This window comes from Neovison vison, chromosome 2 (genome assembly GCF_020171115.1).
Source record: "Neovison vison isolate M4711 chromosome 2, ASM_NN_V1, whole genome shotgun sequence".
Classification (NCBI taxonomy): domain Eukaryota; kingdom Metazoa; phylum Chordata; class Mammalia; order Carnivora; family Mustelidae; genus Neogale; species Neogale vison.
Genome location: NC_058092.1, coordinates 225,376,849 through 225,402,389, shown reverse-complemented (window position 1 = coordinate 225,402,389; position 25,541 = coordinate 225,376,849). Strand labels below are relative to the sequence as shown.

Below are 25,541 nucleotides of genomic sequence, written 5' to 3'. Positions count from 1 at the left end.
GGAGCTAGAGATTATATTAAGCAAAATAAGTCACTCAGAGAAAGACCAACAGCATATGATTTCACTCATATGTGGAATTTAAAAGAGAAAACTGATTATCATATGGGAAAGGGAAAAAAAAGAAAGGGAGGCAAACCATAAAGAGTCTCTTAACTATAGAGAACAAACAGACTTGATGGACAGATGGTGACTAGGGAGATGGGCTAAATGGGTAATAGGTATTAAGGAGGGTACTTGATGTGATAAGCACTGCGTGATAATATAATTGATGAATCATTAAATCCTACTCCCGAAACCAATATTACACTATATATTACTAACTAGAATTTAAGTAAAAACAAAACATAAAAAAATTTATAGCATTCTAGCTATAATCAACACTAAGCTAGAGCAGCTATAATAATATCTGGAAAAGTAAATTTTAGAGCAAATATTACCAGGAATACTGAAAGTGATTTCCTAACGATGAAGTCAAGTCATCAATTCATCAAAAAGACATAAAAACTGTAAACATTTATGTATCAAAGTAAAAATGAGTTTCAAAATACATGAAGTAAAAATTGATAGAATTGCAAGAATAAACTAATCCACAATTACAGTCACAGATTTCAACATTCATTTCTCAAACTGACAGAACATCAATGAGAACATTAGAAGACAACAAAACCATCAACCAACTTGACCTAATTCACATTTGTAGAACACTCCATCCAATGACAGCAAAATGTAATTTCTTTGCAGGTGTCCAAGGAACATTTACTAAAACAGATCATATACTGGATGCTATGATCTGAATGTTTATGCCTCTGCCCCAAAATTCATCTGTTCAATTGCTAATTCTTAAAGGCAATGGTATTAATAGGCAAGACTTTTGGAAGGTGAATAGATCACAAGCGTGGATCCCTCATCAAAGGGATTAGTGCTCCAACAAAAGAAGTCCCACAGAGTTCCCTATCCTCTTCCACCATGTGAGGATACGGTGAGAAGGTGCTACTTTATGAATGAGAAAGAGGATACCTGACTACGCTGGTGCCTTGATATTGATTTTCCAGCCTCCAGAATGGTGAGCAAAAAAATTTTTATTGCTTATAAACTACCCAGTCAGTGTTATTTTGTTAATAATAAAATAACAGTCCAATGTACTAAGACACCAGATTTATTCATTTTCTATTGCTGTGGCAAGGAATTACCATGAACTTAGTAGCTTAAATAACAATACACATTTACTAACACAATTCTGTATGTTAGAAATCTGACATATTTACTCCTACAGCTCTGTTGTGAGCAGTCTAATAGAGGTTTCAATGGACTAACATCAAGGTATTGGCAGGGCTGTGTTTCCTTTTAGGTATTCTAAAGAAGAACCTGTTTCCTCCACTTTTCCAGTTTCTAGATTCCCCTTTATCCCATATTCAAAGCTAGTAATCCTGCTTCTCTCTAACTCTTCTTCTGTATGCAGATCCCTCTCCATCCCTGACTTCAGGGAGCAAACATTACTTTGAGACCCAGCTAATTAGGTTGGATCTCCTTAGCAATACTGGGTAAGCAACTAACGCCCTAACCTTAATCACATGTTCAGTCTCCCCTGTTCAGTCTCCCCTTTTTTATGTAGGATAATAGATCCACGGGTACCAGGGATTAGGACGTGGTTACCTCTGTGGAGCCACTATTCTGCCAAACATATTGGATCATAAAATAAGTCTCACTTAAGAAATTGAAATCATTCAAAATATATTCTGTGACAATGAAGTTAAATTAGGAATACATGACAGAAACATTTTTAGACATTTTCCAAATAGCTGCAAATAAAATATCCCACTTCTAAATACTCCACTGACAAAGAAATCAAAAAGGAAATTGGAAAGTATTCATCTTAAAAAAACAGAAAAAGGAGAGCAAATTAATGTCATAGTAAGCAAAAGAAAGGGAATAATGAGAAGAAATAGAAAAAAAATGGAGAAAACAAATGAAACCATTTGTTTCCTTAAGAAAAATTAGTGAAACCGATAACTCTCTGGCTGATCAAGGGAAAAAGAGAGAAAGGAGAAAAAAATTATGAATACCAGAAATGAAAGTGGTGATATCCACTGGATAACATGTAAATATTATTAATAATCTTACCAATAAGTTCTACAAGTTAAATCAAATGGGAGAAATATAACTGAGACACACAAACTGATAGAACTTATTCAAGAAGAAACAGAAAACCAAAAAAGCTCTAAATCTTTTAAAGAAATTGAATTTTTAGCTAAAACCTTCCCACAAAGAAAACTGCAAGTCCAAATACATTAAATGTTGAATTCTACCACAAATTTAAGAAAAACAGTAATATGAATTGCACACAAGTCTTTCAAAAATTAAGAGGAAATATTTCCTAATTCATTTTATAAGGCCAGCAGTACCATGATACAAAGTCAAACAAGATTACAACAATAGAAGATTATAGACTAATACCCTTCATAATCATAGGTATAAAAGTTTTTAATCAAATTTTAACAAATCAAATCCAACAATAAACTTAAAAAAATACAAAATGACCACCTGAAGTTTACCCCTATATAACAAGGTTGATTGAGCATTCAAAGGCCTTTAAAAATGGGTATTTCAATTCTACTGCAAATAAAGTTCAATTGAAATAACTTTACTATTTAATGTTTAATAACTGAAAGTTTTTTATAATCCTATAAATAAACACATGTACTCATATGCTTTAATATGACATATTCCTCAGAACTAATATAATGATTTTTTAAATGATTTTACTTATTTATTTGAAAGAGAGAGAGATCACAAGTAGATAGAGAGGCAGGCAGAGAGAGAGGGATGCAGGGTCCCTAATGAGCAGAGAGCCCGACGTGGGGCTCTATCCTAGGACCCTGAGATCATGACCTGAGCCAAAAACAGAGGCTTAATCCACTGAGTCACCCAGGTGGCCTAATATAATGATTATAATCAAAGAATAGGAATTAGGCTGTAACTATGTTAACCATCAGTTATTTTCTTTATAAATTTTATTATTTGGGGAGAGTAGAATATTCCAACTTTATTATACAAATTCTGGTGTGGTTTCTAGAACTAGTATATTCTCAAAAGAAAATTCAATTTAAAAATTTAATTTTAACCATTAAATATTCATTAACTTTCAATAATAATGATATAATTTGCTTAAAAATAAAATAATTAGATAACCAGGACATGAAGTACATGAAACTATTTAAGATATAACAGTTATATCTAATTTAATTACTACTTAATAAGCTCAATAGATGAGCCCTTTGGTTGCCTTTAATCATAATTTGAATATACCAAGTGGAATCTGATTCATATTTCTGTAAAATTCTAGAAAATAAAATGATGCATCCAACATCCTCAAGGTCAAAATATTTCCAGCATTTTCTGACCGTATTAGCATCTAAATCAATCACCCAGAAACCTCTTAAGGATTTTAAAACATAATGACCTAGCACAGAGCTTGGTACATAGGAACTATTCCATATACTAATTTGAATTCAATCTAATCAAATAATCAGTCATAAAAGAATGAAATATGAACAAATCCAACATTACAACATATAGGCTTTTCTTTCATAAAAGCATAAATAAAGAACACAAGATAGGAAGAACATCCTAAATGTTTCCTAGCTGTAAATCTAAGCCTTTGGCAGCCTATCAGTAAACACAATAAAAAACAAAATATACAACTTAATTTTTAAAAAAAGGAAGGAAATATCCAACATCTATATGTAGCATAAAGAAATCAACAATGAGAGGTGGTGGATCTTAAAGAACTGTTAAGTACTGCTTACCTAAATTTTTAATGAAGTTTAAATTATGTTCAGTATATAATAAAGCAAAAATGAGATTCTAAACAAAGCAAATAATTTCAAGTAGAGCTGTAAGAACAGAGTATCCAACCCTCAGATGAAGTACACAATTTATCACAAAACCCAATCTAGTTATCTGAAGTTTTAATGCATTTCTTAGAACACAATTTCATTGAAAATTTAGTACTTTTTTTTTACTGAGTCAGTATCATTAGCATGAACATTTTTTTAAAAAAAAATGTTCATTATCACAGCTACTCGTGATCTGGGGACCATACTTTGAGAACCAGTAAACTAAAAATGTAAGGCAATCCAGTTTCACAATCTGAAGGTAGGACAGATAATCTGTTGACTGCATAACTGACAGTTTTCATTGCTGAGCCACAGAAAAATAAAGTGTTAAAGCAGCAAAGATTTTGCCCTTCACTAGATTTTGCCCCCCCAAAAAAGGAAAAATAAAGAAGAAAGGGAGAAACATGCTGCCTAGGCCAGAAGGCAGCTGTGATATTCTAAACCCAGAATCTGGTTCTGTCTTCCTTTGGAGACCCTGAGGAATACTCCAGCACATTTTTCCATGGCTTTCGTAACTGTGAGAGGCGTCAAAAGCCTAGACATAGAGACTGAGCAGATCTGCTGTCTGTTGCAAAGTCCAGTCCCAAGAAATAGCCAGCTTTTCACTCCTTTCCTGGACACCAGCCCTCAGACTTACCACCTATACTTTAATCAGGCCAAAACCTTCCCCTTGAGCTAATGTAAAGAAGGAAAAAGCCATCTACTCTTGACCTATCTTCTACCTGTGCTGGGTCTTAAACTTCGAAACCATGTAGATGAACTTTCTGTACGTGGATTCTGTTTTCCTACCCTTTCAGTTAGAGTATAAACTAGGCGAAATAATACTGCCTCACTGGCACTCCATTGTTACCAGAAAAGAAAACTGTAATTAATATTAAACCAATAGATCTCGAACAGTCAAAAAATAAATAAACACATTCATCATCAGACATTCTAAGTACCCTTTTTATTTTTTTTTTAAGATTTTATTTATTTATTTGACAGAGAGAGATTACAAGTGGGCAGAGAGGCAGGCAGAGAGAGAGGAGGAAGCAGGCTCCCCGCTGAGCAGAGAGCCCGACGCGGGACTCGATCCCAGGACCCTGAGATCATGACCTGAGCTGAAGGCAGCGGCTTAACCCACTGAGCCACCCAGGCGCCCCCTAAGTACCCTTTTTTATCAAGGGTCAATACATGTTTCATGTTGTTTAAAACACATAAATCTTATCGATATCATTACTTTGAACAATAACAGCATTGTTTTTGTGAAGAAAATATTCAATGGGCATTATGTTAAATACTATTAACACTTACCTGTATTTTAATAGGCCAGGAAAAGTTGCTGACGTACACATAGAATGTAATGTTAGGATTGCTTCTGAAGTTAAATTTTTCATAGGAAAAGCTATCTCTGTATTCCTTTATATTAGTTTTGGAAACTATAGGAGTCTCCTCTCCAGATATTGTTCCAGCTAAAATGTAAATAATAAAAACAAAATTTTAAAACTCATATTAAGAAAAAAGGATCTTTATGAACTTAAATATATATGTTATATTTACTTAATTTTTAAAACTGTACATATAAAAACATAATTATCAAAATAAACTTGTTCACTATTTAGAGTGACAAAGGAGAAATAAAATAAGATTCTTCATAAATGTAATGGAAATAGTATAAAAAATCATTTTTAAAAATGATACCACTGATTAAGTGATATGTACTAGGCAGTGATGTGGAGATTTTACATTCTTTTCAAGTAACAGTTTTATCCCAGAGGTATTCCATCTCTATTTTTCAAATTGAAACCTGACCCTCAGAAAGTTAAGTTTATAGCTACTGAATGGTAAATTCCTCTTTGGAACTCAGATATATATTAGCTCCAGATACTGAGCTCCTTCCATTTACTACTCCACAGAGCCTCTCAAAACAATCAGGACATATTTCACATGTCTCAATCCAATTAAAAAATGGAAAAGAAATCAATTTATTTGTCTTACTCACAAATTTTTGAACCATCACTGCTTTGAATAAATTGAAAGGAGGCTACAATTTAAAACATGAGCTAAATGTTCAATTAGTTAAACATATATTACATACTCAGTAAGTATTTACCAAAATTAACCAAATGGAACAAAACATTTCCAACAATCTTACCAAGACTTCTACCTTACTTACTTAATTAAGTAAAAATATTTAGAATTAGTATACTGAGAAGTTGAATTAAATTCATCACCTATTCCAAAATTATGTGGGATGCTGTTATAAAAGGCAGATTTCCTGACCCCATCTCCTAACCCCAAAAATAAAAATTTCTGAGATTTAGTTCTGGGAATCTAAAAGTTACAACAACTTCTTTCATTAAAAAAAAAAAATGACCATTCTAAACTAATTACAAAGGTTTATATATTTTTGTTAACAAATTTTAAAAATCATCCAGAGTCAGTTTATTGTGCCAAAATAAATTTCAAATTAATAGCACAAGTTTTCATGAATTACTTTTTTTAAAATGATTCCATTTTTAAGTAATCTCTACACCCAACATGAGACTTGAACTTACAACCCTAAGATCAAGAGATACATGTTCAAATGACTGAGCAAGCCCAGTGTTCCGTCATGAATTCATAATTAGTGAAGCTCAAAATACCAAGATTTTACTATATGTTTGGTACCACAGTAACAAAACGTCTATATAGTTGCCCAAACTTCTCATTTTTAACACATGTAATGTAGGTTCTAGAATTGCAAAGACTTTATCATTCTTGAAATCTACATCTCCATGATTCTACATATTAAAATAGCATAATGACTTGATTTTCAGAAATCAAATATGAATAACTGAGAATCCATATATTTTCTTTAAATAAGACTCCAACACTTTGATGTAAGAGTATACCTTTCATATAGAAAATAAAAAGTAACAGAATTTCCTAAGATGCAAATACAAAAAAAAAGTGAGCATACTTTTTTATAATCCAACATAGTTTATATTTCAACTTGGTTACATTTTTAAAAGCAAAAAACTTCAACTTTTAAACCTTATTATGGAAGACATATTAAGTATAGGGATTTTTTTTAACTTTCTCTCAGCACTGAAGCTGACAAAGGGAATAGTATATTTCTAAGCTTGAAAGTAATAGAAATCAACATGCACAGAACATCATTGTTTTGTATCAATATTAAGGTTAATAGTTAAATTTATAGCTTCAATAGTGAATCAAATAATTGCAATCTCAGTCCCTAGTCATTAAAGAAGTAATCTTAATTAAAATCATAGCAATTCATAAAACTGCCATTTTAAGTGGTGTACAATATTTGTTATCCATCTAATTTTAATTGAATAAGGGACAAAGTTAACAAAGGAATGAAACTTTATTAATCATACTACTTATTATTTTTACCTGAATCAGCACAATAACATATATTTTTTTATTTCAATTATTTGAATTAAGAATAAAAGGCCATGTTAGAACACCTTCCATAAACAGATGTGAAAGACATGTGACAAAAAAATCCTCTTACCTGTTGAACCAACTGACCATGTAATGTTGAGATTAAAGTTGTTTGATGCATTAATTGAAATATCCAAATTTTTGTTTGACTACCAAGAAAGAAAATATTCAGGTTAAAAAATCAAATTACACTAAATAATATTTTATGTTTTAATTATGCCCATGCACTATTTCAGACTTTGTACATTTTGTCATTATTCAACTAAGTATAGACGTCAGTTATACTTTTTTAATGAAAACATATAGGTGATAAATTCAAAGGTAGTTTAAATTTCCCATTTATCCTCCCTACTATAATCCAGCCTTCTGTACGTAAACCAGCGGCTGCTGAAATTCATTGTTTGTATTTTGATTTTCTTTGTTGACCTGTAGATAATAGCTAAATGATACAGATTTGGGTTAGTCCAAAGTAATTTTACAGCAATATAATATTATTGTTTTGTTGAAAGATTTCTTCTTAGGTGCATACTGTATTATTATACACACATTTTTGTAGTGAAAAAATATATGTAAAATACATAAACCAGAACTTTAAGGTAAAAATGGGTTAGAATTAAATCTATTGTCAAGATGTAAGAAATGCATAAATAATTAAGGTACCTATTTATTACTATTTTTTTATGTAGGATAAGTAGGAAGCCCTGACCACTAATCTATATTAATTTCAGTAACTGTTCAAGGTTGAATATCATTTTAGGTATAATTTTTATTTATATAATTAGATATAATGATGCCATAAGCATTCTTAATGGCCCCTCTCATGATAGTTTAGCATCCTATCATTTCAAAGAAAATGTGTCTGGGCTCTTGGTTTCAATTGGGACAAGACAGAAAGTAAAACAGAAAGCTATGACATTTGGAAGCAGTCAAGAATTTCAGGAAGCTGAAAAAGGAAAGGACGGTCAGGAGAGAAGCAAACTAGAATTATAGCTAATCTGGACCTACGTGTGTGACACTATGGATAATATTGTGGAGAAATATTATTCACACCCATATTTATTGTAAAGATTTTATTTATTTATTTGAGAGAGAGAGAGGGAGAGAGAACAAGTGGGGAGAGGGGGAAGCAGACTCCCTGCTCAGCAGGGAGCTCCATCCCAGGATCCTGAGTTCATGACCAGAGCCAAAGGCAGATATTTAACTCACCTAGTGACCCAGGCACCCCTAAACCCATATTTTGAGTCAGATATTCCAAATTATATTAATGTCTTATGTCTTCAAAGTCCATAAGTTTGGAATTACACTCCAGTTACTTGGTATTAAACGTTCAAGAGGCCAATGTTAAAGAATGAAATTCTGATAACATGCTATAACATAGATAAGTCTTGGAAATGTTAGGCTAAATGATGTAAGCCAAACAAAAAAGAACAAATATTGTATGGTTACAATATTGTATGATATGAGGTACCTAGAATATACAAATTCATAAAGACAGAAAGTAAAATAACAGGGTTACAGGGAGAAGAAATGAGGAATTATTGCTTAATGGATTTAGAAATTCTGTTTGGAATGATAAAAAAAAAATTTTGGTGATGGATAGTGGTGATGACTGTAAAACACTGTGAATGTAATAATGTCACTGAATTGTCCATCTAAAAATAGTTAAAATGATAAGTTTTATGTATATTTACAATAAAAAAGAAGTCAGTGGTGGTTATAAAGCTTTCTTATCACACTGAAGAATGTAGTTTCTGATATATTCCCAAGAATATAGACATTTCCTTAAAATCTAAGGAATAAAGAATAACATAAAATGAACTGTTCTACTTTTTGAGAAAAGGGATCCTATTTTACTGTAAAAGAAAATTTAAGAAATTATGTTATTTATTGGCAAATCAAAGAAAATACTTTAGGGGAGAGAAGCTAGCAAATGGCAGGATACATTCTGAAGTTTCATCTATTTGATAAACTATTAAAATATATGATAATGGAGGGGCACCTGGGAGGCTCAGTCATTAAATGCCTTGATCCCAGGATCCTGGGATGGAGCCCCGCATCAGACTCCCAGCTCAGCAGGACGCCTGTTTCTCCCTCTCCCACTCCCTCCTGCTTGTGTTCCCTCTCTCGCTGTTTCTCTCAAAAAAAAAAAAAAAAAAAATTTAAATTTAGTTTAATTTTAAAAATATGATATGGATTAAAAGATAAATTAATATTTAATAAAAAACACAGCAATAGAGAGTGACATCAGCAAGATGGTGAAGTAGTAAGTACCACCACTTACCCTTCATAAAAACACTGATTTAACAATGTTATATGAACCAAAATACCTTTATGAGAGAATCAAAATCCAGCTTAAAAGTTGCAGTACCAAAGATTAATACAAAACTAACCATAGTCACATTATAATGGATAAGAACAATTTCACTTTACCCCTTTCAGCCCCTGCCCCAGGGCAGCACTCAGCATTAGAGAGATCATCTCAGTTTATGACTTCTCCCTCAGGGAAAAGGGAGAGTGTAGCATATATCCAACATCCCTGGCCTTTCATGGCACTGCACAAAAGGTCTGTTTCCGTTTTACCTCAAACAGAGCACTAAGAGAACAAGCATAGTTCAGCCTCCTGACAGCAGCTAAAAATAAAGAATGGAAGTGGGTAGCTTCTGGCTGCTGTCATGGCTCTGCAACACTGGAGAAGGTACATAACCCTGAGTCTTCTCCTTCAGAAGGGAGAATCAATGGGGTGTGCATTCAACACCCTGAATTTTCTGTGCACTTTCCAAGGGGAAAAGGTAGACAGCTCACTATAGCCAAAATGGCTCTCTGAAATTGAGAGAAGACATGCAAACTGAGACTTATCCCCTAGGAGGAAGGAAGAGTTGAACATGATCATTCATAGAAAAGTTTTCAGATGCTCCCAGTATCTCTAGCTAGGCTGAATGATGAAGGTTTTTCCCTTTAAAGTTGGTCTATAAAGACTAGGAGAAGCAACTGTCTCTTCAAATGCACAGACACCAATGCAAAGCTACAAGGGAAATGAAGGACTAGAGAAATATGACACAACCATAGCAACAAAATAAATCTCAAGTAAGTAACCCTAAATAAATGGAGCTCTAGAACTGCCTGGCAAGTAATTCAAAATAATTATATTAAAGAAGTAAAGGAGTAATAAGAGACCACAGAAAGATAATCAAATGATATCAAGAAAACAATATATGAACAAAATGTCAATATCTCAACAGAGATAGAACTAAAAAAAGAACCACAAAAATATATAGTAACTTAAGTTAAAAAAAAGAAAAATCAATATAGAGGCTCAACAACAAAGTTGATTGAGCAGAAGAAAGAATTAATGAACTCAAAGGCAAATTATCTGAAGTTACATAGTAAGAGGAACAAAAAGAAAAGAAGTGAAGAAAGCCTAGTGGACTTATGTAATACTTCAATAAAAACCAATATATAAATTATGAAAGTCCAAGAAAAAGAAAGAGACAAAAATCTTATTTAAGAATATAATGGCCTAAAATCCAAGAAGTATAGGCATCTAGATTCATGAACCTGAAGAAAACAGAAGGAAGATGAACCCAAAGAAATCAAATCAAATTGTTAAAAGTCAAAGACATAATTTGGAAAAAACCAGTAACGAAGTGACTGATCACATACAAGTGAGCCCCATAAGGTTATGAGTGAATTTCTCAGCAGAAATTTTGCACACCATAAAAGACTGAGATAACAAATTAAAAGTTTTCAAAGGAAAAATATACCGACCAGGAATAGAATTCCTGGTAAAACTGTTCTTAGAAAAGTTGAAAGAGGGCACCTGGGTGGCTCAGTGGGTTAAGCCACTGCCTTCGGATCAGGGCTCTCTGCTCAGCAGGAAGCCTGCTTTCCTCTCTCTCTCTCTGCCTGCCTCTCTGTCTACTTGTGATCTCTGTCTGTCAAATAAACAAATAAAATCTTAAAAAAAAAAAAAGAAAGAAAGAAAGAAAAGTTGAGAGATGGGGACGCCTGGGTGGCTCAGTGGTTTAAAGCCTCTGACTTTGACTCAGGTCATGATTTCACGGTCCTGGGATCCAGCCCCGCATAGGACTCTCTGCTCAGTGGGGAGCCTGCTTCCCTTCCTCTCTCTCTGCCTGCCTCTCTGCCTACTTCTGATTTCTATCTGTTAAATGAATAAATAAAATATTTTAAAAAAAAAGAAAGAAAGAAAAGTTGAGAGATAAAGACTTTCCCAGACAAACAGAAGCTGAGGAAGCTTATCACCACTAGATCTGCTTTACAATAAAATAAAAAATAAAAATAACATCAATGACAGAGTGAGATGGGAGACAAACGTAAAAGTATAGACTTTTGGTATGTGATTGAAATTATGTTTTAACAGCTTAAAAAACACTGCTATAACTACAATGTATTATAAATAAATCTCATGATAACTACAAAGAAAATATATATAGAAGATAAAAGAAAAAGAGCAAGAAATCAAAGCGTATCATTACAAAAAAAATCAAAGCACAATAAAAGACACAAAGGAAAAAAGAATAACAAAAAATGTCTAAGACAGATAACAATGAACAAAATGGCAATAGTAAGTCCTATCCTATCAATAATTACTTTAAACATAAATCCATTAACACCCCCCCAATCAAAAGACATAGAGTGGACAACTGAATTTCAAAAAAAAAAAAAAAATACCCAACAATATGCTATCTAAAAGAGACTCATTTCAGCTTTAAGGACACTTATCAATGAAAAGAGAAGGGATTGGAAAAGATATTCCATGAAAATAAGAAACAAAAGGAGAAAGAAGTAGTATACTTATATGAGAAAAAAACAGACTTTAAGTCAAAATCCTTAACAAAAGACAAACAAGGATATTATATAATGATAAATGGATAAATTAATCAAGAAGATATAACTATGATAAATGTATATGTACACACTATGAGAGCATCTAAATATAGAAACAAACATTGGCACTACTGAATGGAAGAATAAAAAAAGTGGAATAATAGTAAGGGACTTCAGTACCCTATTTTCAACAATGGATAGAATATCCAAAGAGAAAATCAATAAGGAAAAAGTGGACTTGAACAACACTAGAAAACACAAGTGCTTAACAGACACAGAAACAAAATTCCACGTTAACAGCATCAGAATCCACATTCTGTTCATATGCATGCGAGATAGTCTCCAAAATATATCACGTTAGGTCACAAAACAAGTCTTAACAAATTTAAGAAGAACAAATTTAAAAAGACTGAAAACATATCAGTTATCTTTTCTGACTACAACGGAATGAAACTAGGAATCAATAGCAGGAGAAAATTTTAAAAGTTAAAAATATGTAGAATTTTAATAACATATTTCTGAAATAATGGATCAAAAGGGAAATCAGAAAATATGTCGAGACAAAATAAAATGAAAAAATTATATACCAAAACTAATGGTATGCAACAAAACTAGTTCAAAGAGAAAACTAAAAGTAACAAATGCTTACATTAAAAAAGAAGAGCACTTTCAGGGATTCCTGGGTGGCTCAGTCAGTTAAACATCTGTCTTCCATTCAGGTCATGATCCCAGGGTCTGGGATAGAGCCCCATGTCGAGCTCCCTTCTCAGTCGGGAGTATCTTTCCTCTCTGTCTACTCCTGTACCCTCCCCCCTGCCCCAGTCATTCTCTCTCTCTTGCTCTCTGTCTGAAATAAATAAAATCTTAAAAAAAAAGACTTCTCAAACAACTTCACTTTACACCTCAATTCAAAAGACAACAAACTATGTTTAAAGCTAACAAAAGAAGTAAATATTAAAAACTAATACAGAGATAAATAAAGAGTAGAAAACAAGAAAATCAACAAAATAGGAGTTGCTTTTTTTAAAAAGTTATCAAAGTCGACACTATCTAAGACCAGAAGATGTAAAATGTAAAATCATAAATGACATTCTATGCTACAGAAATAAAAAGGATTCAAAGAGACTAATATGACTAATTTTATATCAACAAACTAGACAACCTAAAAGAAAATAATTCTTAAAATCATACAAACTACCAAGACAGAATCATTAAGAAATAGAAAATATGAACAGACCAATAACATGCATGGAAATTTAGTAATAGAAAACTCCAAGCAAAGAAAAACTCAGGAACAAATGGTTTCACTGGTTAACTCTAGGAAAAATTTAAAGAATTACTACTACCAACCCTTCTCAAATTCTAAAAACTACGGAAAGGGAATACTTCCCAACTCATTTTATGAGGCCAGATATAATCTGATATCAAAGCCAAACAATGACAGTACAAGAAATAAAAACTCTAGGCCAATAATACTGACAAACACAGTTGTAAAATTTCTCAACAAATACTAGCAACCTGAATTCAACAGCATGTTAAAAGGATCACTCACCAAGATAAAGAGATATTTATCCTTGGGATAAAAAGACAGGACAACATACATAAATCATCTAATGTGATGAGCTATAAAAGGAATGTGCACCAATATAATAAAAGCCAAAATTGACAAGCCCAAGTAAACATCATACTCAATACAGAAAAATGAAAGTTTTCCCTTTATGATCAGGAATAAGATATGGGTGCCACTTAAAATTACTTCTATTTAACAAAGTATTAGATGTCCTAGCAAAAACAATTAAGTAAGAGAAATAAATAGAAGGCGTCCAAGTCAAAAAGGAAGATGTAAAATATTATCTATTTGCAGATGACATAATCTTATATGTAGAAAAACCTGAACACTGTACACACACACACACAAACACACACACCTGTTAGAATAAGAAGTTCAGTGAAGTTTCAGGATACAAAATGAACAGTTAAAAAATTCAGTTTTTGGCATAAAAACAGACACATAGACCAGTGGAACAGAGTAGAGAGCCCTGATATGGACCCTCAACTCTATGGTCAATTAATCTTCGACAAAACAGGAAAAAATATACAGTGGAAAAAAGACAGTCTCTTCAATAAATGGTGCTGGGAAAGCTGGACAGCTATATGTAGAAGAATGAAACTCGACCATTCTCTTACACCGTACACAAAGATCAACTCAAAATGGATAAAAGACCTCAACGTGAGACAGGAATCTATCAGAATCTTAGAGGAGAACATAGGCAGTAATCTCTTCGATATCAGCCACAGCAACTTCTTTCAAGATACGTCTCCAAAGACAAAGGAAACAAAAGCGAAAATAGACTTCTGGGACTTCATCAAAATCAAAAGCTTCTGCACAGCAAAGGAAACAGTCAAAAAAACAAAGAGGCAACCCACGGAATGGGAGAAGATATTTGCAAATGACAGTACAGACAAAAGGTTGATATCCAGGATCTATAATGAACTCCTCAAACTCAACCCACACGAAACAGACAAACACATCAAAAAATGGGCAGAAGATATGAACAGACACTTCTCCAATCAAGAAATACAAATGGCTATCAGACACATGAAAAAATGCTCATCATCATTAGCCCTCAGGGAGATTCAAATTAAAACCACATTGAGATATCACCTTACACCAGTTAGAATGGCCAAAATTAACAAAACAGGAAACAACATGTGTTGGAGAGGATGTGGAGTAAGGGGAACCCTCTTACACTGTTGGTGGGAATGCAAGTTGGTGCAGCCTCTTTGGAGAACAGTGTGGAGATTCCTCAAGAAATTAAAAATAGAGCTTCCCTACGACCCTGCAATTGCACTCCTGGGTATTTACCCCAAAGATACAGATGTCGTGAAAAGAAGGGCCATCTGTACCCCAATGTTTATAGCAGCAATGGCCACAGTCGCCAAACTATGGAAAGAACCAAGATGCCCTTCAACGGATGAATGGATAAGGAAGATGTGGTCCATATACACTATGGAGTATTATGCCTCCATCAGAAAGGACGAATATCCAACTTTTGTAGCAACATGGACGGGACTGGAAGAGATTATGCTGAGTGAAATCAGTCAAGCAGAGAGAGTCAATTATCATATGGTTTCACTCATTTGTGGAGCATAACCAATAGCATGGAGGACAAGGGGCGTTAGAGAGTAGTAGGGAATTTGGGTAAATTGGAAGGGGAGGTGAACCATGAGAGACTATGGACTCTGAAAAACAGTCTGAGGGGTTTGAAGTGGCGGGGGGGTGGGAGGTTGGGGTACCAGGTGGTGGGTATTATAGAGGGCACAGCTTGCATGGAGCACTGGGTGTGGTGAACAAATAATGAATACTGTTTTTCTGAAAATAAATAAATTGGGGAAAAAAAAAAATTCAGTTTTATTTCTATACGCCAACAGTAAATTATGTTAAAAGGAAGTTAAGAAGATAATCCCATTTATAATAGTATCAAAAAGAACATACTTAAGAATAAAATTAACCCAGGGGATGAAAGATATACTTTGAAAATTATACACTGATAAAAGAAAGAAGACACAAATAATGAAAAGATAGACTGTGTTCTCAGATTGGGAATTTTAATGTTGTTTAAATGTCCATGTTACCAAAAGAAATCTAGAGGGGCACCTGGGTGGCTAAGTGGGTTAAGCCTCTGCCTTCAGCTCAGGTCATGATCTCAGGGTCCTGGGATCGAGCCCCACATCAGGCTCTCTGCTCAGCGGGGAGCCTGCTCCCCCATCTCTCTCTGCCTGCCTCTCTGCCTACTTGTGATCTCTCTCTGTTAAATAAACAAATAAAATCTTAAAAAAAAAAAGAAAAATTAAATAAATCTATAAATTCAATATTATCTCATCAAATCCCTAGTGGCATTTTTACAGAAATAGAAAAAAACTATCTTAAAATTCATATAGAATCATAAAAGACCTCAAAAAGCCAAAACAATCCTGAGAAAGAAGAACAAAGCTGAAGGTATTACACTGCCTGATTTCAAAATATGTTACAAAGCTAGAGCAATTAATACAGTACTTGCATAAAGACAGACGTATGGTCCAGCATAATAGAGAGCCCAGAAATAAACCCACACATATAAGGTTTAGTAATCTTCAATGAGGATGCCAAGAGTACACAATAAAGAAAGGATAGTGTCTTCAACAAATGTTAGGAAATCTGATACCTGCATTAAAGGAATGAAATTGGATCTTTATTTTCTTAGTCCACTAGGACTGCTATAAAAAGAATACCATATACTAGGGCAGGGGGGGTGGCTATAAATAGGAGAATTGTACTTCTCACACATTTGGAGGTTGGAAACTCCAAAATAAAGGTGCTGGAAAACTTGGTATGTGTTGAGGTCAACTTCCTACTTAATGGACACGCCTCTTCTTGCTGTGTCCTCACATGGCAAAAGGTAAGCGTGCTCTCAAGGTCCTCTTTCAATCCCATTAATGAGGGCTCCACCCTCGTGACCTAATTACCTCGCAAATGTCCAATCTCTAAACACCTTCACATTGAGCATTAGGATTTAATACATGATTCTGGGGGTGGGGGGGCACAGACATATATAAAGAACACAAAGTGAATTAAAGAAACTGTGTAGAAGACGTGTCTAGCAAGAAGCTGTTGTGGCTGAGGTTAAAGAGGTTGGTGCCTGTGTTGTCCTTTAGGATTTTGATTGATTCCTGTCCCACATTTAGGTCTTTCATTCATTTTGAGTCTATTTCTGTGTATGGTGTAAGAAAATGGTCCAGTTTCATTCTTCTGCTTGTGGCTGTCCAATTTTCCCAACACCATTTGTCAAAGAGACTGTCTTTTTCCCATTGGACAAACTTTCCTGCTTTGGTGAGGATTAGTTGCCCATAGAACTGAGGGCCCATTTCTGGATTCTCTATTCCATTCCATTGATTTAAGGGTCTGTTTTTGTGGCAGTACCATACTGTCTTGATGATTACAGTTTTGTAATAGAGCTTGAAGTCTGGAATTGTGATGCTACCGGCTCTGGCTTTCTTTTTCAACATTCCTATGGCTATTTGGAGTCTTTTCTGGCTTCATACAAATTTTAGGATTATTTTTTTCTACCTATGTGAAAAAAGTTGATGGTATTTTGATAGGGATTGCATTGAATGTATAGATTTCTCTAGGTAGCATAGACGTTTTAACAATATTTGTTCCTCCAATCCATGAGCATGGATGCTTTTCACTTCTTTGTGCCTTCCTCGATTTCTTTCATGAGCGTTCTATTGTTTTCAGAGTACAGACCCTTTGCCTCTTTAGTTAGGTTTATTCCTAGGTATCTTATGGTTTGGGGTGCAATTGTAAATGGGATCAATTCCATAATTTTTCTGACTTCTATCTCATTGTTAGTAGAAATGCAACTGATTTTTCTGCAATGATTTTATATCCTGCCACTTTGCTGAATTCCTGTATTAGTTCTAGCAATTTGGCGGTAGAGTCATTTGGGTTTTCCACATAAAGTGTCACATCATCTGCAAATATTGAGAGTTTGACTTCTTTGTCAATTTTCAGATGTCTTTAATTTCTTTTTGTTGTCTGATTGCTGAGGCTAGGACTTCTAGTACTATGTTGAAAAACACAACATCCCTGCCATGTTCCTGATCTCAAGGGAAAAGCTCTCAATTCTTCCCCATTGAGAATGATATTCACTGTAAGCCTTTTGTATATGGCTTTTATGGTATTGAGGTATGTTCTCTCTATCCCTACACTGTAAAGAATTTTAATCAAGAAAGGATGTTGTACATTGTCAAATGCTGTTTCTGCATCTACTGAGAGGATCATATGGTTCTTGGCCTTTCTTTTATTAATGTAGAGTATCACACTGATTAATATGAGGCTGTTGAAATCACCCTGGCAACCTGGGAATAAATACCACTCAATTATGGTAAATAATACTTTTAATGTACTCTTAGGTCTTATTGGCTAATATCTCCATGAGAATGAACTATTGGGACTTCATCAAGATAAAACCTTTTGCACAGCAAAGGAAACAGTCCACAAATCCAAAAGACAAACAATAGCATAGGAGAAAATATTTGCAAATGACATATCAGATAATGGGCTGGTATCTAAAATCCATGAAGAATTTATCAAACTCAACACCCAAAGAACAAATAATCCAATCAAGAAATGGGCAGAAAACATGAATAGATGATTCTCCAAAGAAGACATACAAATGGCCAACACACACATGAAAAAATGCTCAGCATCACTCAGCAAATACACTCAGCAAAATCACTCAGTAAAATACAAATCAAAACCACAATGAGATACCACCTCACACCAGTCAGAATGGCTAAAATAAACCAAGTCAGTCAACGACAGTTGTTGGCGAGGATGTGCAGAAAGGGAGACACTCTTAAACTGTTGGTGGGAATGTAAACTGGTGCAGCCACTCTGGAAAACAGTATGGAGGTTCCTCAAAAAGTTGAAAATAGAGCTACCCTAAGACCCAGCAATTGTAGCCCTAGGTATTTACCCTAAAATAAAAATGTTGTGATCAAAAGGAACATTTGTACCCCAATGTTTATACCAGCAATGTCCACAATGGCCAAATGATGGAAAGATCCCAGATGTCCATCAACAGATGAAAAGATAAAGAAGATGCCATATATATACATACATACATATGTATGTATGTGTATACACACACACACACACACAATGGAATACGTCTTAGCCAAAAAAAAAAAAAAAATCTTGCCAATTGCAACAATGAAGATCGAACTAGAAGCTCTTATGCTAAGTGAAATAAGTCAATCAGAGAAAGATAATTATATTATTTCACTCATCTATGGAATTTAAGAAACAAAACAGGATCATGGGGGAGAATAAAACAAGATAAAAGCAGACAGGGAGACAAACCAAGAAACTCTTAATCATGGGAAAAAAACTGAGGTTGCTGGAGGGGTGGGGGTGTAGGATAGAGTAACTGGGTAATGGGCATTAAGAAGAGCATGTAATGTAATGAGCACTGGGTATTATATAAGATTGATGAATCACTGAACTTTACCATCTGAAACTAATAATATAGTATATATTAATTAATTGAATTTAAATTTTAAAACGTAAAAAAATACACATAATAAAATAAAAATAACAATAAAATACAATAAATAAAAAAGAAAAAGAAAATAAAAATAAAAATTTAAATTAAATTAAAAGAATAAAGACACGGGTTGAAAGAGTCATAGTGGAAACTTAAGGGGAGTAGGACAGATAGAGACAAATACTCTTCAGTTAGACTTTTACTAATGATTTATAAATTTAGAAAAAGTTGGAAAAAAAGTGAGAAAGAAAAAGACTGTGTAGGAATACAGTGTCAGAGTAGGAGGACACTAGGCTCATCTCTTCCCATGAACACTAGATAACTACTGAATCATCCTAAATACCCCAGAAATTGACCTGAAGACTGACAGAACAAAACTCCAGAAAAGAAGAGAAGAGGCCACATCAAAGAAGGTAGGAAGTATGGAGATATGGTTTAGGGGAGAAATGGATTGTGGGTGCTGTGGAAGGGAGGGAGCTGTTATCATGGAGAAGAGCAAGAGAAAGAGTGGAGCACACAGGGAAACACAAAAGAACATTTCTGCAAAGCCACTGTCTTGGAAAATGAGAGGGGCTGAATTTCATGAGTTCTTGCAACCAGCAGGTCTTAAAGTCTGGACTTTTAAAAGTCAGTAGCTTGACTGGTAAAGGGCCTGAAGATCACTGTTCTCCTCCTGGAGAGAAAGCAGGCAAATATCACAGGGCAGACAGTGTGGAAACAGCAATCTGCAAAACATCTGGGGAACACAGGAGTAGCTTATTCTCTCTCCTGGAATCACATCCCTGAGAGGCACCATTTATAGATATGCATCTGCAGGAAAAAATAATCTGGCCATTTCACTCCCCTACCCCTCAGCATAAACACAGAGCCACATATAGGGTGAAGCATCCATCAGTGGCTGCCTAACTTGCTTATATCAAGCCCAAACCCCTGCATACTGGTGGGACTGCCTTCCTCGGTCAAGCTTGCCTCAGTCACACATACCAGAAATACTACAGAAAGCTCAGGCCATGGACTCTACAGGACCTCTTCTTCATAAGGCCACTAGTTTAAGAAAAGGAGGAGACATAACTGCCTTTTTTTAACACACAGAAGATGTCAAAGACTAAGAAAAAATGCCAAGATACAAGAATTCACTCCAAAAAAAAGAACAAGAAAAGGTCATGGCCAGAGATCAAAGCAAAACCGATATAAGTAACATGCCAAATGGAGAATTTAAAGCAATAACCATAAGGACACTCACTGGACTTGGGAAAGAATAGAAGACATCAGTGACATCATCAAATGTAATAATTACATATGAATGTTATACGAGTCCCAAAAGAAGAGAGAAAAAAGGGGGCAGAAAATTGGTTTGAAGAAATAATAGCTGAATACTTCCCTAGTATGAGGAAGGAAACAGACATCCAGAACCAGAAGGCAGAGAACTCCCACCAAAAGCAACAAAAGCAGGCCAGCACCAATATTGTAAGTTACAAAATATAGTGTTAAACAAAAAATCATGAAAGTAGGGCACCTGGGTGGCTCAGTTGGATTAAGTGCCTGACCTAGGTTCATGTAATTATCTCAGTATCCTAGGATTTGGCCCTGAGATGGGCTCCCTGCTCAGGAGGGAGTCTACTTCTCCCTCTCCTTCTGCACCTCCCCAACTCATATTTTCTTTATCTCTCTAAAATAAAGAAATAAAATTTTGAAAAAATCATAAAAGCAGAAAGACAAAAGACGTCCTTAACTTACAAAGGAAGACCCAGAAGGCTAGCTAGAGATTTCTCAACAGAAACTTGGCAAGCCAAAAGGAGTGGCATGCTATATTAGAAGTGCTGAATGGGAAAAATCTGCAGCCAAAAATATTGTACCCAGCAAGGTTAACATTCAGAATAGAAGGAGAAATAAAGAGTTACCAAGACAAACAAAAACCAAAAGAGTCTGTGAACACTAACTCAACCCTTCAAGATATAGTAAAGCGGCCTCTTCGAATGCAAAGGAAAGACCGAAAGTGACAAACACAAGAAAGGACCAGAGAAAATCCCTAGAAACAAGAAAAAACAAGTAATAAAATAGCAATAAATACATATCTGTTAATGAGTACTTTAAATGTAAATGGATAAAAGCTCCAGTCAAAAGACAGAGGATGCCAGATGTATTAAAAATAAGACCAATATGGGTGCCTGGGTGGCTCAGTGGGTTAAAGCCTCTGCCTTTGGCTCAGGTCATGATCCCAGGGTCCTGGGATCGAGCCCCGCATCAGGCTGTCTGCTCAGCAGGGAGCCTGCTTCCTCCTCTCTCTCTGCCTGCCTCTCTGCCTATTTGTGACCTCTGTCTGAGAAATAAATAAATAAAATCTTAAAAAAAAAAAAAAGACCATATGCCATATGCTGCCAACAAGAGACCCATTTTAGACCTAAAGACACTTGTAGATTGAAAGTGAGGGAATGGGGAAGGAGTCAAGATGGCAGAGAAGTAGCAGGCTGAGATGACATCAGGTAGCAGGAGATCAGCTAGATAGCTTATCAAACCATTCCAAACACCTACAATCCAACAGGAGATCGAAGAGAAGAAGAGCAACAATTCTAAAAACAGAAAATCGATCACTTTCTGAAAGGCAGGACCGGAGGAGAAAAGTAAATCCAAAGTGACAGGAAGGTAGACTGCGGGGGGAGGGGCTGGCAAGTGGCAGAGCAATGGAGCACAAAATCAGAACTTTTAAAAAGTCTGCTCCACTGAGGGGCATCACTCCAGAGGTAAACCGGGGTTAAGCCCACTCAGGGACAGTAAGGCCCCAGGTCCTGCAGGGTCACAGAAGGATCAGGGGTGTCTGAGTGTCACAGAGCTCACAGGTATTAGAGCTAGGAAGCTGGCTACAGAGACAGAGATGAGGAGTGAGCTCTCAACTCAGGATTACCTTGAACTGTAATCCATGGCACAGGTCACTGGCTCTGTGAGTGGGGACCCCACAAGATCTGAGGAGACCCCCCAGAAGAGCTCAGGGATCTGCGAGGTTCAGAGACTCCAGGTGGAGCTGTGCGCCAGAGACAGATGCTTTGTCACAGGCTGGGTGAGCTCAGAGTGCAACCAGAGGCCAGGGAGACTGGAGTGAATGAGCGCTTTTCTCCAAGGGCGCACTGAGGAATTGGGCCCCGGGCACTTGGCTCCTCTGGGCTGGAGATTGGGAGGCCGCCATTTCCATTCCCGTCCTCTGGAACTCTACGGAAAGTGTTCAGGGAACAAAAGCTCCCAAAAGCGAACCAGAGTGGATTACTTAGCATGGCCCCTGGTAAGGTCGGTGCAATCCTACCTAGGGCAAAGACACTTGAGAATCACTACAACAGGGCTCGCTTCGGCAGCACATATACTAAAATTGGAGAATCACTACAACAGACCCCTCACCCAGAAGATCAACAAAAAATCCAGCCAAGACCAAGTTCACTTACCAAGGAGAATAGCGGAATTCCAGAGAAGGAGAAAGCAAAGCATAGAATTTATAGCTTTCTCCACATGACTCTTTAGTCTTGCAGAGTTAATTAATTTTTTTAATTTAATTTTTTTTCTTCTGCTAAATTTTTTTTAATTTTTTTTTTTAAGATAGATTTATTTATTTGACAAACAGAGATCACAAGTAGGCAGAGAGGCAGGCAGAGAGAGAGGAAGGGAAGCAGGCTCCCCACTGAGCAGAGAGTCCAATGTGGGGCTCGATCCCAGGACCCTGGGATCATAACCTGAGCTGAAGGCAGAGGCTTTAACCCATTGAACCACCCAGGTGCACCAATTTTTTTTTAACTTTTATCCTTTCCTCTTTTAACATTTTTTAACCGGCTTATCTTAACAAAGGTATATTGGAGAGGATTATTATAGAGAACTTCCCTAATATAGCAAAGGGAACAAGCATCAAAATTCAGGAGGTGCAGATAACCCCCCTCAAAATCAGTAAGAATAGGTCCACACCCCATTATCTAATAGTAAAATTTACAAATCTTAGCGACAAAGAGAAAGTCCTGAAATCCTGAAAGCAGCCTGGGACAAGAAGTCTGTAATATACAATGGTGAAAGTAAGGAGATGGAAAAACATTTATCATGCAAATGAATGTCAAAGGAAAGCTGGAGTAGCAATATTTATATCAGACAAACTAGATATTAAAACAAAGACTGTAATAAGAGACAAAGAAGGGCACTACAAAATCATAAAGAGGAAAATCCAACAAGACCATAACAATTGCAAACATTTTTGTACCCAACATGGGACACTCAAATATATAAAACAATTAATAACAACTATAAAGGAAATAATAGATAGTAATGCAATAATAGTGGGGAACTTAAATACTCCACTGAAGTCAAAGGACAGATTTTCTAAATAGAAAGACAAGGGAAAAATGGCTTTGAAAGACATATTCGACCACATGGAATAACATATATTAAGAACATTCCATCCTAAAACAGCAGAATACACATTCTTTTCAAGTGCACAAGGAACATTCACCACAATAGAACATATATTAGGCCACAAAATAGGCCTCAACCTATACAAAAAAACTGAAATCATACCACGTATCTTTCCTGACCATAAATCTATAAAACTAGAAGCCAACCTTAAGAAAATATATGAAAATACTACAAATACATGGAGGTTAAACAACCTGCTACTAAACAATCAAAGGGTCAAAGAGGAAACCAAAGAAGAAATAAAATAAAAACACATGGAAACAAATGAAAATGTAAACACAAGAGTCCAAAACATTTGTGATGTAGCAAAAGCAGTCCTAAGAGGGAAGAATATAGCAATACAGGCCTACCTCAAGAAGGAAGAAAAATCTCAACGATATAACCTAACCTTACACCTAAAGGAATTAAAAAAGTAACAGCAAATTAAGTGTGAAGACAGCAGAAGAAAGGAAATTTAAAAATGAGAGGAGAAATAAATAATATAGAAACTAAAACCCGATAGAATTATCTATGAAACTAGGAGCTAGTTCATTAAAAAAAATTAACAAAATTGAAAAACCCCAGTGAGACTTATCAAAAGAAAAAGGGCATATAGGAAACAGTTAACAAAATCAAAAGACAACAGACAGAATGGGAGAAGATATTTGCAAACGACATATCAGATAAAGGACTAGTGTCCAAAATCTATAAAGAACTTAGCAAACTCAACACCCAAAGAACAAATAATCCAATCAAGAAATGGGCAGAGGACGTGAACAGACGTTTCTGCAAAGAAGACATCCAGATGGCCAATAGACACATGAAAAAGTGCTCCATCACTCAGCATCAGTGATCAAAACTCACTCCAGTCAGAATGGCTAAAATCAACAAGTCAGGAAATGACAGATGCTGGCGAGGATGCGGAGAAAGGGGAACCCTCCTACACTGTTGGTGGGAATGGAAGCTGGTGCAACCACTCTGGAAAACAGCATGGAGGTTCCTCAAAATGTTGAAAATAGAACTGCCCTATGACCCAGCAATTGCACTACTGGGTATTTACCCTAAAGATACAAACGTAGTGATCCAAAGGGGCACGTGCATCCGAATGTTTATAGCAGCAATGTCCACAATAGCCAAACTATGGAAAGAACCTAAATGTCCATCAACAGATGAATGGATCAAGAAGATGTGGTATATATACACAATGGAATACTATGCAGCCATCAAAAGAAATGAAATCTTGCCATTTGCGACAACATGGATGGAACTAGAGCGTATCATGCTTAGTGAAATAAGTCAAGCGGAGAAAGACAACTATCATATGATCTCCCTGATATGAGGAAGTGGAGATGCAACATGGGGGCTTAAGTGGGTAGGAGAAGAATAAATGAAACAAGATGGGATTGGGAGGGAGACAAACCATAAGTGACTCTTAATCTCACAAAACAAACTGAGGGTTGCTGGGGGGAGGGGGGTTGGGAGAAGGGGGGTGGGGTTATGGACATGGGGCGTGTGTGCTTTGGTGAGTGCTGTGGGGTGTGTGGACCTGGCAATTCACGGACGTGTACCCCTGGGGATAAAAATATATGTTTATAAAAAAAAAAAAACTTCCATTCCCTAATCTACATTTAAAAAAAGAGTAAAAAAAAAAAGAAAGAAAAGGGCATATAAATAAAATCAAAAATTAAAGAGGAGAGAACAACCAACACCACAGAAATACAATTATAAGACAGTATTATGATAAAATATATGCCAACAAATGGGAAAACCTAGAAGAAAAGGATAAATTCCTAGAAACATAGTAACAATCAGAATGAAACAGGAAGAAACATAAAATATGAAAAGACTGATAACCAGCAAA

At 35.4% G+C, this 25,541-nt stretch overlaps 1 protein-coding gene across 1 annotated transcript in view; it reads right to left on the bottom strand.

Annotated features, from left to right (window-relative positions):
• The window catches only part of ATRNL1 (attractin like 1), an 810,828-nt gene that overhangs the window by 488,786 nt on the left and 296,501 nt on the right, over nucleotides 1–25,541 (bottom strand). Inside the window, exons 23-24 of the mRNA XM_044240595.1 lie at nucleotides 7,396–7,474; nucleotides 5,190–5,347 (exon numbers count right to left, since the gene is read on the bottom strand). Of these exons, the coding sequence (XP_044096530.1) occupies nucleotides 5,190–5,347; nucleotides 7,396–7,474 (237 nt within the window). The remainder of the gene's footprint in view (nucleotides 1–5,189; nucleotides 5,348–7,395; nucleotides 7,475–25,541) is intronic.